This window comes from Gymnoscopelus microlampas, assembly GCF_963454915.1.
Source record: "Gymnoscopelus microlampas genome assembly, chromosome: 4".
NCBI lineage: Eukaryota > Metazoa > Chordata > Actinopteri > Myctophiformes > Myctophidae > Gymnoscopelus > Gymnoscopelus microlampas.
The window spans coordinates 57770839-57786582 of NC_139941.1; the positions used below are offsets into that span (position 1 = coordinate 57770839).

General features: G+C 41.7%; 1 protein-coding gene across 3 annotated transcripts in view; it reads right to left on the reverse strand.

Annotated features, from left to right (window-relative positions):
* The window catches only part of pex6 (peroxisomal biogenesis factor 6), an 81411-nt gene extending 65667 nt beyond the window's left edge, over nucleotides 1-15744 (reverse strand). Inside the window, exons 1-7 of one of the 3 annotated variants that reach the window (XM_084055236.1) lie at nucleotides 15581-15744; nucleotides 14233-14432; nucleotides 9210-9403; nucleotides 5012-5267; nucleotides 4408-4488; nucleotides 2505-2761; nucleotides 1651-1791 (exon numbers count right to left, since the gene is read on the reverse strand). In XM_084055236.1, coding sequence (XP_083911362.1) covers nucleotides 1651-1791; nucleotides 2505-2761; nucleotides 4408-4488; nucleotides 5012-5267; nucleotides 9210-9403; nucleotides 14233-14432; nucleotides 15581-15657 — 1206 coding nt within the window. In that variant the 5' untranslated portion in view covers nucleotides 15658-15744. Of the gene's footprint in view, nucleotides 1-1650; nucleotides 1792-2504; nucleotides 2762-4407; nucleotides 4489-5011; nucleotides 5268-9209; nucleotides 9404-14232; nucleotides 14433-15580 lie in introns of those variants that run through there. The other 2 variants (XM_084055239.1, XM_084055237.1) reach the window with 2 other exon arrangements.

Here is a 15744-nt window from a genome sequence, read left to right on the forward strand (position 1 = left end):
ATCTTCAACTTAAATGTATAATGGTGACAACCCTAACCAGAACTGCATAGACTGGTATACTGGGCAGTGGCTCAGAGTTAGAGACAAAGTGTCCTTGAGCAATACACTGAACCCCTAATTACTCCTGATGAGCAGGTTGGTGCCTTGCATGGTTTCCTCCTCCATCGGTGTATGAATGTGTGTGTGAATGTGTTTATGAATGTGTGTGTGTGAATGTGTTTATGAATGTGTGTGTGAATGGTGAATGTAATACACAATCTATGTAAAGTACTTTGGATAAAAGCGCTATATAAATGCACCATTTACCATTTTATTTACCATTTACCATACTGGCCTATACCGATGCCAGCAATTTACTCAGTATATCGGTAGCTTTTCCGATACTGGTATTGTTTTTTTTTTGGAACAACTCTAATCATTACCTTGGTACGGTTAAGTGGCGCTGGAGGAGGTCGTCATAGCAACCGTGTCGCTTACAGTGTCATTACCTGGGTACGGTGAAGTGGCGCTGGAGGAGGTCGTCATAGCAACCGTGTTGTTTACAGTGTGGACAGAGGACAGGCTGGATGTGCAGCTCCGAGCCGATTGGAGGACGGACGCTCAGACATTCACTGTCTGACCTGCAGAGGGAGCCAGCGCTCTGCAGACGCCCCGGCTTCCATCTCTGCAACGGGACAGAGAACAGCAGTGTTGATTTTAAACAGCAAAATAGTTATGGTTTAGTGTTATGGACAGAGTACAGCAGTGTGGTTATGGTTTAGTTTGATGGAGGAGGAAGGCTTGATTACAGGGTGCAGGCAAATAACATGACAACGGATGACAATGGAGGAGGAAACCATGCAATTAGGGGTTCAGTGTCTTGCTCAAGGACACTTCGACACTCTGGGGGAGCCCGGGATCGAACTGGGGACCTTGTAGTTCCCATCCGGCTGCTCTACCCCTGAGTCACTGCCCCCCCCCCCCCCCCTCTGAAAATAGCAGAATAGCAGCAGAGTGAATGTCGACGCACCACCTGAAGATCAACCTCGACAAGACCGAGCTGATTCCCCTCAGCGGGGGGAATCAGCGGACAGGTCTCTGTGAGGACAGCCCTTCCCCTCCAGGGGAAGGACGGTCACAGCTTTTTTCTGTTCTGGCCCCACAGTGGTGCAATGAACTCCCCACTGATGTCAGGACAGCAGAGTCACTGCCCATCTTTCACTGCAGGCTGAAAACCCACCTCTTCAGGAAACACTACCCTTCCTCTTAGCCTTGCCTACTTGTCAATTAGTTCTACAAGCTCTTGTTTTATTGGATCTTGTTTATTTGATACACTTATTTGTTTTATCTCTTGCTCATTTGATTTCCGTATGTGTCTCATCTGTTTAAGACAGTAGGTAGCTGATATATTGTACTTTTACCTTAGCGCTAGGTATGCTCTTAGTTGTTTGTTTTAGAAGAGAATGCACTTAATGCTTCTGGTGATTAGTAGTTTTCTAGTAGTTTTTTTGCCTACCTATGTTGAATGCACTTATTGTAAGTCTCTTTGGATAAAAGCGTCTGCTAAATGACTGTAATGTAACAACATTACAGGCCTTTCCACGTCTAAACGGGTTAAACCAAACAAATGAATCCCTTCCATCACCATCACTAAGAGCAATGTGGAATCACCTTCATCTTTAACGAGGTGTTGTTGACAGGAAGTGGTCGTCCATTGGTCAGGTTGAACCAGAGGGTGCTGGATATGAACGCTAAGTCTTCACGTTGCCATGGTAACCCCAGGTCTTCACCACCGAGTTCTGCGACCACCACCTGGCACAGGGGAGGAAAGTAACAAAGTAAATTTACTTAAAGTAACACAGTACATTTACTCAAGTGCTGTTACTTCATATTCAGATGCACTGGATCTGGCCCCCCTGCAGCCTTTTCTAGAACCAGTGGTCACTAACCTTGGTGTCAAATTGGACAGAGATTTTAAGTTTGACAAACAGATTAACTCTGTTGTTAAATCCAGCTTTTATCAGCTGAGGCTCTTAGCCAAAGTCAAGTCTGCTGTAACCCTCTCTGATTTTGAACGTCTTATCCATGCTTTTATCTCAACCCGACTCGACTACTGTAATGCACTTTATGTTGGTATTAGCCAAGCCTGCCTGTCACGACTACAGTTAGTGCAAAACGCGGCCGCTCGCCTCTTAACAGGGGCACGGAAATATGATCACATCTCCCCTATTCTTTCCTCCCTACACTGGCTCCCTGTTCGTTACAGGATTCAGTTTAAGACTTTAATGTTTGTCTTTAAGTCTTTAAATGGGCTCCAGGGGGTCTCCAGCAAAAATGTGTTAATACAGCATCACAACAGATCTACAATCTTATACATCTGCTATTTTTGAACATTTTTGGAAGTTATCGAAAAGGTTTTGAGGGGGGGTCCCTGGGACAACATCTTTTCAGATGGGGGGTTTGCGGCCAAAAACATATCAGTTTGGGGGTCCTTGACATGAAAAAGAACCACCAGAACCATGTACCTGGGCCGGACGCTGTGTCCACCCCAGCAGAAGAACCCATTCTCTGTTGAACAGCCCCAGTCTGAGCAGCAGCTGCTTGCTCACAAACACACAGCTGTCCCCGTCTAGACGTCTGTCCCCGTCTAGACTCCTGTCCCCGTCTAGACGTCTGTCCCCGTCTAGACTCCTGTCCCCGTCTAGACGTCTGTCCCCGTCAGCGTCTAGACGTCTGGTTAGCACCTGAACCTCCACCTGACACTCCAAAGCCCTGAGGAACCCTGAGAGAGAGAGAGAAAGAGAGAGACAGAGAGAGAGAGAGAGAGAGAGAGAGAGAGAGAGAGAGAGAGAGAGACAGAGACAGAGACAGAGAGAAAGAAAGAGAGAGAGAGAGAGAGAGAGAGAGAGAGAGAGACAGAGACAGAGACAGAGACAGAGAGAAAGAAAGAGAGAGAGAGAGAGAGAGAGAGAGAGAGAGAGACACAGAGACAGAGACAGAGACAGAGAGAAAGAAAGAGAGAGAGAGAGAGAGAGAGAGAGAGAGAGAGAGAGAGACAGAGACAGAGACAGAGACAGAGACAGAGAGAAAGAAAGAGAGAGAGAGAGAGAGAGAGAGAGAGAGAGAGAGAGAGAGAGAGAGAGAGAGACAGAGACAGAGACAGAGAGAGAGACAGAGAGAGAGAGAGAGACAGAGAGAGAGAGAGAGAGAGAGACAGAGACAGAGACAGAGAGAGGGACAGAGAGACAGAGAGAGAGAGAGAGACAGAGAGAGAGAGAGAGAGAGACAGAACACACATCATGGAAATATGAACCAGTTTATTTCTACAAATGTCTCCTAAAATCTAATGATGACACACAGATGCTTTTCAGTTTTTAATGGGTTAACCCTTTTAGACCAGGAATGCATCTGTGTCATTTTTAATTTCTTTGGCTATTCAAATATAGCAGATCTACAAGCTCATAGCACGCTATGAGCTTGTAGATCTGCTATTTTAGAAAAATCGTGAGAATTTGTGCAAATCTTTGAATGTATATATTTTTCTTATGAAGTGAACATTTTACTCAAATCTTTGCTTCTGGTGATTTTACAAATGTTTTCTAAATCCTAACAATCCTAATATCATTATAATATCATAATATCATTTCCCAATGGAAACAAGCCCGCAAGGACTTTTTTGGCCGGACCTTTTAGACAAAAGCATTATAAATGTAACTGTGTTGTTTTACATTCTTTTTGCCTAATAAAAATCTCAATCAATCAATCAATAATATCAGTGGTTCTAATATCATTATAATATCATTATAATATCAGTGGTTCTAATATCATTATAATATCATTATATAATATAATATCATCAGTGGTTCTCAAACTTTGTTCATGTCAAGGACCACCCAAAATGGTATTTGTCCGGAGCCCCCCCCCCCCCCATCTCAAAATATGTTGTTCCAGGGACCCCCCAGAAGCAAAGATTGGCACAAAACACCTGGACCCCCTGTTGAAGACCCCCTGGCTAAGAAGATAATGTATATCATTACATATTATTATTGTCTCCGCCAGGAGACTATGTTTTCACTTCCCCCCCCCCCCCCCCTCGGCCAAGCTAACATTGGTCAAGCCTCACGTGACACGTGACAATACGTTGAAAGAGTGTGCTCTGATTGGCTAGTGAGACGCATGACGTATAGCGGCCTATAAATAGATGTGTCACTTTGAAAGAGTCTTAGCCTCTTTCAAAGTGAGGTAAGACAGGAATAATCACGAAATGGCTGAGAAATGGCGGAGTAACACTTAAGACAGGATTAATCAAGTAACACTTAAGACAGGATTAATCAGGAACAGTACTGGCGGAGACCTGTGCTCCGAGGAGCACATTTTCTAGTATTATATACTGTATTATATCATAATGGATATTATGTTCAGGCCTACCTGAGAACCCCGCCTCCATCAGCGCCTTGTTCTCCAGCAGGGTGACTCCGCCCCCTCCTCTTCTGACTCCGCCTCCCCCGTCTAGGGTTGTCACCATATAAGGCATTTTAATTGACCGTTAATCGTCATACATCATAATTCATTGTCAAACATCATAATTCATGGTTTTAGGGTGTCCAATAGCACCGATTTAAAATAAAAATCACACCCAGTGTGAAGTGGGCGGTGTGTGGTCATCACAACATGATTCACTTAAAAAAAACATAAATGTGTTTTTTTAAGTCCATACTGCTATTCATAGGGCTGCACATGTGTCATGTGTTTCGCTAGCCAATCACAGTCCTGAATTTGCAAAGTCAGCCAATCACATTACAGCTAGTGGTGATGACACTAACTGTAATGTGATTGGCTGACTTTGCAAAAGTATAGATTTGCATTGACTGTGGAAGGGTTGGGGGTGTAGACTGCGTTGTAGACTATTGGCCAATCACGGTGCAGGATTGGTCAGTGTCCAAACCTCACTTATAGGGGGCGGTTACACCGCTCCAAAAATGTTTTAAAAAGGTTTAAAAATGGAGCATAACTGTGACAGATCTTCCTTTACCTGAGTCACCAAGGCCGTTGGTGAAATGTGTAAAGTCTGACGCAAACACCGAGCATGTCACCGCCGCGCACACTGATGATGATGATGATGATGACGATGATGTCATCGGTCTGGAGGAGGAGGAGCATGGCAGAGGAGGAGGAGCTTCACAGGCGTCCCAGCGGTCGGTCACCACGACGACCGTGTCAACGGTCAGCGCTCCCTGTCTGACGGGACGACACTCCATCACCAGCAGGTCCTGAAGATACTCCTGAAACTGAGAGAAGAAGAAACTCCTGAAACTGAGAGAGTTTACAGCAGTTACTGCAGCCAATACATGGGGAACAAAGTTGTTGGATTGCTTATTAATGGAGGTGAAAACATGCAATTTAATATCAATGGCCGCGTTTCCCAAACGAATTTGAGCTCCTGCGTAGCCTAGAAGCTGCGTAGGTGCCTCCACGCATCTGCGCAGTAGCAACCCCGCTGCGCACTATCTTCGTTAGTAGCAGCTGTGTGTGCCCAACGTCTCATCTAAATTGTCTTCAGTAGACACCATCTTCGTAGGTTCCGTTTCGTCTGTGCTAAAACTACATTCGTGAGACAGCATGCACGTGAAGAGATCCTGGACGTAGCCTACGTAAAGCCTACGTCAACTACGTAGTGCTATCCTACTATAGTTTAAACACCCTTTGCATACATATATCTATATATACAGGATTTTGCAAATATACTAAGATAAAGTTGCACCTTTATCTAACTTACCTTTATATGAATTGGACACTTACATTTTTATAGGTACATTCTGTAATGTATTAAAATGCATTTTAAGGTGACACATTTCAATGATCTTAAATGAACACTGCGGCCATTGTTCGCCGTTCAAAAAAATTCAGAGGATAGAGGGGGCGTCCCCCTGCATGATTGACAGCTTTTAGCACCAATGGGGGGAATTTACTTTAGGAAAGTTTAGGAATATATATATATATATATATATATATATATATATATATATATATATAACGGCGCGTAACGGGCGACGCCTCCCCAAAAAAAACAGACATATATACAACAAACACACTGCGACATGCCGTGTTGATAGCTTGCAGATCTGTTATTTTGGGGCGAGCGGCTGTTAGGAGGAACAGCTGCGCTGTGTAGCCCCACACTCAAATTTAGCGACAAGTCGCGTGCAAAAGACCTAACTATCGGGCTCAGTCTTATTGGCATGACTGGTAACGCGTTGGGCTGGCGAGTGGAAGCCTTGGGTTCGATCTCAGAACGTACCATTTCCCAAGTCTACTATGCATAAAATCTTTTGAAAATAGCAGATCTACAAGCTTGTGAGCTTGTAGATCTGCTATTTTCAAAAGATGTTTTAACCATTCATAAACATGGCGAGCGCAACAGCTGTCACTTTGTGAGAGGAACTGCACTTTCATCATAACGTTTAACTATAAAACTTCGAAATTAAGGAAACATATTTAGCTCAGCATCACCTTTAGTTAACTTGGCATGTGCTTAATATTTTTATTAGATGATCGGATCATCCGTGAGAGTACGATTTGTAAACTTCGGGTTCATGCATAGAGGACGAAGCACTGCAGCCGCTCGCCCTACCCAAAAGAACAGATCTGCAAGCTATCGACACGGCATATCGCAGTGCGTTGACAGCTTGTATGTCTGTTTTTTTTTGGGGCACGTTACGCACCGGCCCGGCCGTAATATATATATATATATATATATATATATATATATATATATATATATATATACATACATACATACACACGTGTGTGTGTGTGTGTGTGTGTGTGTGTGTGTGTGTGTGTGTGTGTCTGTCGGTCTTTTCATAGATTTCATAGAACGATGGGTGTTACAGGCGGCCCAGGGCGCTCGTTACAAAATGCTTCGTAGGACAGTACTCCCCTCCTACTGTGGGCGGGGAGTATGCTGCGCGCATTCTGTCTCACGAATGTACTTTTACCACAAACGCAGCCAGTTTAGATGGCACGCAGGGGCACAACCACCTGCTACTAATGAGGGTAGAGCGTAGGTTTGGCCGAGTCCCAGCTGTGTAGGAGACGCTTGCGCAAGCTGCGTACGGCCACGCATGACCTGAAATCTACGTGCCTGCTATGGTACTGCGAAGCATGTGACGTCACACGTTAGACCCGTCGTCGGACCTGCGACGATGCTCTACGCACGAGCTCTTTGGGAAACCCGGCCATTGTCAATGTCTCTTATTGTAGGCTGCTGCAGCATGGAGTAGCCTATAGCTGACATCTGGCAGACTGTGTTAGAACAGCATGTTAGGTTGTCCAGTCCATAAAATAATGGGTGCCGTCCTGGTGCGTCTTTCTTTTTTCTTTTATTTATGTCGGCTCCACTCGGACGGACAGACGGACGGCACACACACACGCGCACGCACACACACACACACACGGGACGGGACGATAACCGTTATTATCGTTTATTGTGATAGAAAACACTCACAATAATCGTATCGCAGAGATACGATTACAATATTGATTAAAATATTTGAGTACTTTTTCCACCACTGTGTCTGTACCTTTATATGTCTGTACTACTGTCACTGTGTCTTTACCTTTATATGTCTGTACTGTCACTGTGTCTGTACCTTTATATGTCTGTACTGTCACTGTGTCTGTACCTTTATATGTCTGTACTGTCACTGTGTCTGTACCTTTATATGTCTGTACTACTGTCACTGTGTCTGTACCTTTATATGTCTGTACTACTGTCACTGTGTCTGTACCTTTGCATAATCATATCGGTGCAAAATCTTTACACAATCCACACAGAAAAAGGTCTGTTTTCATTGTCATTCAAGCATAAATGTCTTAACATTAAATTAAATTAAAATAAGTAAATAGTATAGGACTATAGCCTACCTACATTGTGGTACAAAACATGAATCCTTCTGCAGTGAATTACATTAGAATTGTGCTGAATTCGAGAAGCTTTATTTGTTACTGACGATACAAGCAGCAAAATGTTGTTGGAACTTGTACCAAAGATTGTTCTACATATAAATGATATAATGAAGAAAATAAAATATTAAGTAAGAAAATAAAATGGACAACAATAAATAAATAAAAATAGCCTAGAGATATACAGTTTTAGGAATACTCTAATACAGGGGTCTTCAACGTTTTCAGCCCAAGGACCCTCTAGCTGAGAGAGAGATGAAGCAGGGACCCCCTCTATATTGTATAAAATTGTGCTGCAGATTAAACCATTTTCCCCCAACTTGGCCTGCTCTTTTTTCCCTCTACACCTGTCTACCTCTTTACCAAACATAGCCAATCTACAAGTTCAGTTGTGAGCTTGTAGATCTGCTATTTTTGGCTAAAGTTCTCCTCAGAAATGGGATGCTAGTATGTCATATCACAAAATGATTTGGCGGCCCCCCTGTAGTAACTCTGAGGACCCCCAAGGGGTCCCGGACCCCCTCTTGAAGACCCCTGCTCTAATACTTAGGGACTTGTCTTAGACAGGCATGTCATCACAGCTGAGAAAGTGACTGCGATTGTCTATTGTGATGAGCGTGTAGCGCTCAGTAGAACGGCTGTAGTAAATCATAGATGATTAGTAGATTCTCCGCTCTGAAAACTGGCCGACTTTTTATGACTTAATGACTTTATGACTCTCAGCTCTTCACTCTGTCCCTCAGAGGCAGAAGGGACGTGTGTGTGTGTGTGTGTGTGTGTGTGTGTGTGTGTGTGTGTGTGTGTGTGTGTGTGTGTGTGTGTGTGTGTGTGTGTGTGTCTGGTCACGTTCAAGAGTCTAGCGAAAGACTTGTTGCAATCCCACTCAAAATGCATATTTTTGCTTTACATTGTTTAAGTATGATTGACATTGCACGTTGGTATTATTCAGAAGCAAAGTTAAAAATCACACCCTGTGTGAAGGAAGCGGCGCCTTTGATGAGCCCCGTGCTGTGTTGTCATCAATATTTGTTTGATGACAACACACTTTATAGCCCAGCCAATCAGAAAACAGCGGACGGACACGGACGGACACGGACAAAGTCAGATATAGAGCGGCTAGCGCCGCTAAAAAAGAATGTTTCAATAAAAAAACAAAAAAAATCCCCATAGTTTAGAATTGAGATGCATAGGTGTCTGAATCGAGATCACAATCTTTTTTCAATTAATCGTGCAGCACTAGTCTCTAAAATAAATGATATTCTCACCTGAGTGGGGTCTTCTCCCAGGAGGTTGAGAGGAGAAGGAGGGGTACAGGGAAGGAGCAGAGGGTCTCCTTCTCTGGCCAGAACCCAGGAGGAGGAGAGGAGGAGCTGCAGGACCCTGGAGAAACGCTCGCTGGTCGCCCAGCGCAGAGTGTGTCTGCTGCCTGCTCCTAAGACCACCTTATGGAGAGAGACCACTGGAGAGAGAGACAGACAGACAGACAGACAGACAGACAGACAGACAGACAGACAGACAGACAGACAGACAGACAGACAGACAGACATGTGTGTGAGTGGTTCTGATGCAATCTCGCAGTTATGGCAGAATCACTATTTTGAACTGTTTAACTGTGTTTTTATGGAATCGCTGGCAAGGGCAGCTATAGACAATAACTCAATGAGTCAATGAGTTAAAGGAGGAGTTCACCCAAAAAAAAATCTATCAATTGCACAGCCTATGAAGCCTTGAATCCATGGATTATTTTTTGTTTTTGTCACATTACTAAGCTAATAATTTGATTGCCGTCTCCTACCGGCTAATGTATCCGGTAGGAGACACAAAGTAGATTTGTATCTCCTACCGGAAATACACAGTGTCATCAAATTACTGTCTTAGGAATGCCACAAAAAAAAATTAATCCATGAAATCAAGGCTTCATTTGTATTTCTATTTGTAATTGATAGAAAATAAGTAATTTGTTGGGTAAACTCCTCCTTTAAGGTTAGGAATAAGGTTAGGTTTAGACATAGTTTTACTGAGGTTAAGGTTAGGAATAAGGTTAGGTTTAGACATAGTTTTACTGAGGTTAAGGTTAGCTTTAGACATAGTTTTACTGAGGTTACGTTTAGGAATAAGGTTAGGTTTAAACATAGTTTTACTGAGGTTAAGGTTAGGAATAAGGTTAGGTTTAGACATAGTTTCACTGAGGTTACGTTTAGGATTAAGGTTAGGTTTAGACATAGTTTCACTGAGGTTACGTTTAGGAATAAGGTTAGGTTTATACATAGTTTTACTGAGGTTAAGGTTAGGAATAAGGTTAGGTTTAGACATGGTTTCACTGAGGTTACGTTTAGGAATAAGGTTAGGTTTAGACATAGTTTTACTGAGGTTAAGGTTAGGAATAAGGTTAGGTTTAGACATAGTTTCACTGAGGTTACGTTTAGGATTAAGGTTAGGTTTAGACATAGTTTCACTGAGGTTACGTTTAGGAATAAGGTTAGGTTTATACATAGTTTTACTGAGGTTAAGGTTAGGAATAAGGTTAGGTTTAGACATAGTTTTACTGATGTTACGTTTAGGAATAAGGTTAGGTTTAGACATAGTTTTACTGAGGTTACGTTTAGGAATAAGGTTAGGTTTAGACATAGTTTCACTGAGGTTACGTTTAGGAATAAGGTTAGGTTTAGACATAGTTTTACTGAGGTTAAGGTTAGGAATAAGGTTAGGTTTAAACATAGTTTTACTGAGGTTAAGGTTAGGAATAAGGTTAGGTTTAGACATAGTTTCACTGAGGTTACGTTTAGGAATAAGGTTAGGTTTAGACATAGTTTCACTGAGGCTACGTTTAGGAATAAGGTTAGGTTTAGACATAGTTTTACTGAGGTTACGTTTAGGAATAAGGTTAGGTTTAGACATAGTTTTACTGAGGTTACGTTTAGGAATAAGGTTAGGTTTAGACAGAGTTTTACTGAGGTTAAGGCTAGGAATAAGGTTAGGTTTAGACATAGTTTTACTGAGGTTACGTTTAGGAATAAGGTTAGGTTCAGACATAGTTTTACTGAGGTTACGTTTAGGAATAAGGTTAGGTTTAAACATAGTTTTACTGAGGTTAAGGCTAGGAATAAGGTTAGGTTTAGACATAGTTTCACTGAGGTTACATTTAGGAATAAGGTTAGGTTTAGACATAGTTTTACTGAGGTTAAGGCTAGGAATAAGGTTAGGTTTAGACATAGTTTCACTGAGGTTACGTTTAGGAATAAGGTTAGGTTTAGACATAGTTTTACTGAGGTTAAGGTTAGGAATAAGGTTAGGTTTAGACATAGTTCTACTGAGGTTACGTTTAGGAATAAGGTTAGGTTTAGACATAGTTTTACTGAGGTTAAGATTAGGAATAAGGTTAGGTTTAGACATAGTTTTACTGAGGTTAAGATTAGGAATAAGGTTAGGTTTAGACATAGTTTTACTGAGGTTAAGGTTAGGAATAAGGTTAGGTTTAGACATAGTTTTACTGAGGTTAAGGTTAGGAATAAGGTTAGGTTTAGACATAGTTTTACTGAGGTTACATATAGGAATAAGGTTAGGTTTAGACATAGTTTTACTGAGGTTAAGGTTAGGAATAAGGTTAGGTTTAGACATAGTGTTACTGACGTTATGTTTAGGAATAAGGTTAGGTTTAGACATAGTCAGTGGTGGAAGAAGTACTCAGATATTTTACTAAAGTAAAAGTAGCAATGCCATAATATAAAAATACTCTGTTACACGTTAAAGGCCTGTGTTCAAAATGTTACTGAGTAAAAGTACAAAAGTATTGGCATCAAAATAAACTTAAAAGTACCAAAAGTAAAAGTACTAAAATGTTTGAAAATAGCAGATCTACAAGCTCACAACGCGTCGCGATTGTGAGCGTTGTGAGCTTGTAGATCTGCTATTTTCAAATAGCCTAGGTACAGTATAAAATAGGGCTGAAGTAGTTAATGCATGTTTTATAATATAATAATGTATTTCTGCAAAGTAACTAAAGTTTTCAAATACGTTTAGAATTACTTGGTGGCAACCGTTCAGAGGTCGCTGGATTTGACCCCGGGACGAGCGTTCTTGTATTTGTCCTAAAAACTATATTAACAATAACAACAATAACAACAATAACAACAATAACAACAATATAATAACAAATATAGCTGCAAGCAGCGATAATATGGGGCCAGGAGAGAGAAATGATAATTCCTTTAACAGGTCAGTTCATGAAAGTCCTTGCGGTCTTGTTTCCAATGAGTGCCTGTGAGCAATTAGGGGTTAAGAGTCTTGCTCAGGGACAAATTTCATGTCATCGACACATTTGCTGACCTGGCCTGGAATCGTACCTGGGGCAACCAGAGTCTCTGGCTCCCTAGGCGGGCTCACTAATCACTCAGCTATGGCCACCCCTCAGAGAGAGAGAGAGAGAGAGAGAGAGAGAGAGAGAGAGAGAGAGAGAGAGAGAGAGAGAGAGAGAGAGAGAGAGAGAGAGAGAGAGAGAGAGAGAGAGAGAGAGAGAGAGAGAGAGAGAGAGAGAGAGAGAGAGAGAGAGAGAGAGAGATACGGAATAGATTGAAGAGACATAGAGAGAGACAAATGGAATAGATTGAAGAGACAGAGAGAGAGACAAATGGAATAGATTGAAGAGACAGAGAGAGAGACAAATGGAATAGATTGAAGAGACAGAGAGAGAGACATGGAAACGGAATAGATTGAAGAGAAAGACATGGAAATGGAATAGATTGAAGAGAGAGAGAGAGCGCCATGGAAACGGAATAGATTGAGTCATGTTTTTTGCATTTCAACTTAAATGAGTCTGCATCAAGTGAGGCTTGAACCGGCAACCTTACGGTCATGAAGCACTCTTAGGTAGCTGCAACACTACCTATAGTGCTATATCTTTGTCCAGGCTGATATTGTCTGTTGAGGATCACAAACTCTTGCCTTCTGTCATGACCCAAGCCCCTGTTTCACTAACACTAAGATCACTCGTTCACAAACCATTTACCAATGAAGAAATTGTACATCTCCTCAGAACCAAAATTAGTGAAAATAGCCGATCTACAAGCTCACAAACCATTAAAAGTTGTCAGATTGTACATTGGCTATTTTCACAATGAAGTATGTTATACATTGAAAAAACATACTCTCATTGCTATCTGAAAAGTTGTGAGATTGTAGATCAGCTCTATGTAAAAAACACTCAATTAAGTATTTCATGTTATCTTTAACAATTGCAGATGTATTCATTGATAGTCATGTTGTGTGAAATGCAACTCAGATGAAGTCTGCACCAAGTGAGGCTTGAACTTGTGACCTTCAGGTTGTGGGGCACACATTTAAGCGAGAAGCCACCAACAGACAAGAACCTGTGAAAAAGGAGATCACACAGATGATACAGTTTCACGCAAATAGCTGAAAATCCTGGGTTTAAGTGTTTTTCAAACTGCTCAAGATTGCGGACAATCTAAGGGCGGTGCTTACTGGTCAACGTGATAGATGTGTTCCTCATTAGTCAAGGCACATGTGTAAGCAGGTCTAATGGCTGTCGGCCAAACGAGGCATGACTTTTGCCTGTTTAAAGTTTCAATTTTCAAAAAATTGCTATAGCGCCCCCGTTTGACCAATTGGAGTAAGATTGGTTTCAGTGATATTTGGAATGGCCCTTTACATTTCTGCAAAGTTTCAAAGAATGGTAAGTCTGCATGTATGTGTTAGGGGCAGATGAATAATTGTCATAAAACTGCAATATTCATTGGCTCATTAAAGCTTCATTTTTTCACTTATGGAAGATATTTTGCAAACGTTTTTTGGTATAGGTCCAAAGTTCATGTGTAAAAAGTTTCGTGCAGATTACTCAAAAATCCCAGGAGGAGATAGGTTTTAACTGTTTTTCATATAATTCAAAATGGTGGGAGATCTAAAGGTCAGAGGTCAAAAGTCAGAGTGTGAAAGTTGTTCAGCATGAGGAGACGCATGTGTGCATCGAAGTTTCATGGCTGTAGGTGAAACAGGGCATGAGTTGTACCTGTTCAAAGTTGTCATTTTCAACTGAGTGCTATAGCGCCACCTTTTGACGAAAGATTGTGAGATTTATTTTTTGATCGTTTTTCATGACCATCTATCATATGGCCGAGTTTCATAAAAAGCGACTGCACGGTTCAGCCAGAACTGCCAAAAGTGGCAGAAGAAGAAGAAGAAGAAGAAGAAGAAGAAGAAGAAGAAATGGAATAATGCGAATAACAATATGGGTCCATGCTGGAAGCCTGGCCCCATAATAACACACTGTACCTCCGGACATCTCCAGAGATGAAGGTGAAGGTAAGGGCGTGGCCACCAGGTGGGCGGAGCCACGGCTCCGGTTGGAGATCCGGTGATGTCTGAGGAACAACCCACTGGAGTGGAGTCTGAGCGCCCCTTCATCATCCTCATCATCATCCTCCTCCTCCTCAGAGCTCCTCAGATGCACACAGATGAAGATGCTTCTTTTACTAGAGCAGAAAAAACACATCAGTATCACCATTATTTATAACCTTTTCCTCCATTACCATTAAACATTTAAATAAATAAATAGCAAAAATAGGGCTTTTATATCCACTATTTTCTCCATTTTTGTATGCCACCATTGTAAAACAGAAAATAATTAATTTTAACACTTGTGTTTTTATTTTACATTATTCTGGGGCTGTGCGATGCACATATCTCAATATGTATGCCAAATATCTCAATAGCTATACAATATGTATAACAATATATTTAAATTCCAGACATCTTGTGTTGTTTATAGCAACTAAAGACAGTTGCTTCCTACTCAAACGTACTTCATCTGAACATGTTTAGTGCCAGGGAGCCCCATATACTACATTTGTGTTGTTACAATGTTTACAATATTACACATTTTATTTCAACATTTGTTTTGAAAATAGCAAATGTATACAGTGTGTAGGTTTAAATGTCTCATGTGGTCTATGAACTACATTAATAGCTTATTTTCATAGTCCTGGTTGCTTATTTCTCTCACTAAATCACCACTGCTTGGTGGTGGAAAAAGTACTCCAGTACTGAAACATAATAACATAAACATAAATAACATCACTCTGACACATGACAGTCATGAAGGAACTTCAACCTGGTTTTGTCTCTTTCTCCATTTAGGCTACAACCCGTACATCTACATAAACGTTCACATTTACAATATAAAGTGCTGACCTCATGGCCACGGATGTTAACATGTACGGGCCCTCAGAAGTACCCGTATCTTCCGTATTGTTTAATAAAAAGCATTTTAATCCGATTGGTGGCCATGTGGCCAAGTGCTTTCAACTACGCGCACCTATCGGTTGGGAGGTGTACTGCACTCTGATACATTATACTCGATGAGAAAATGGCCACCGATCGTATTAAAATGCTTTTTATTGAACAATACTGAAGACACGGGTACTTATAAAGACCCGTACATAGTTGTAACATCCATGGCCATGAGGTAAACACTTTATATTAAAAATATGAACGTTTATGTAGATGTACGGACTGTTAATGGAGAAAGTGCAAACACCAGGTTGAAATTCTGCCATGACGCTCGCGACAGACAAGCGTCACGTGACCCATGGCTACACTGCTTGTTGACATGTTTGTTTACCTTTGACTCCCAGAGGAGGAGAACAGCAGGAGGTGCGAGGAGGAGGAGGAGGAGGAGGAGGAGGAGGAGGTGTTCATAAACAACACATTAAAGCTCTTCCTGTCAGCCAGCGCGTGCAGAGGGTTGATATTTGATGAAGGAAACCTCTCACCAAGCGACACCAG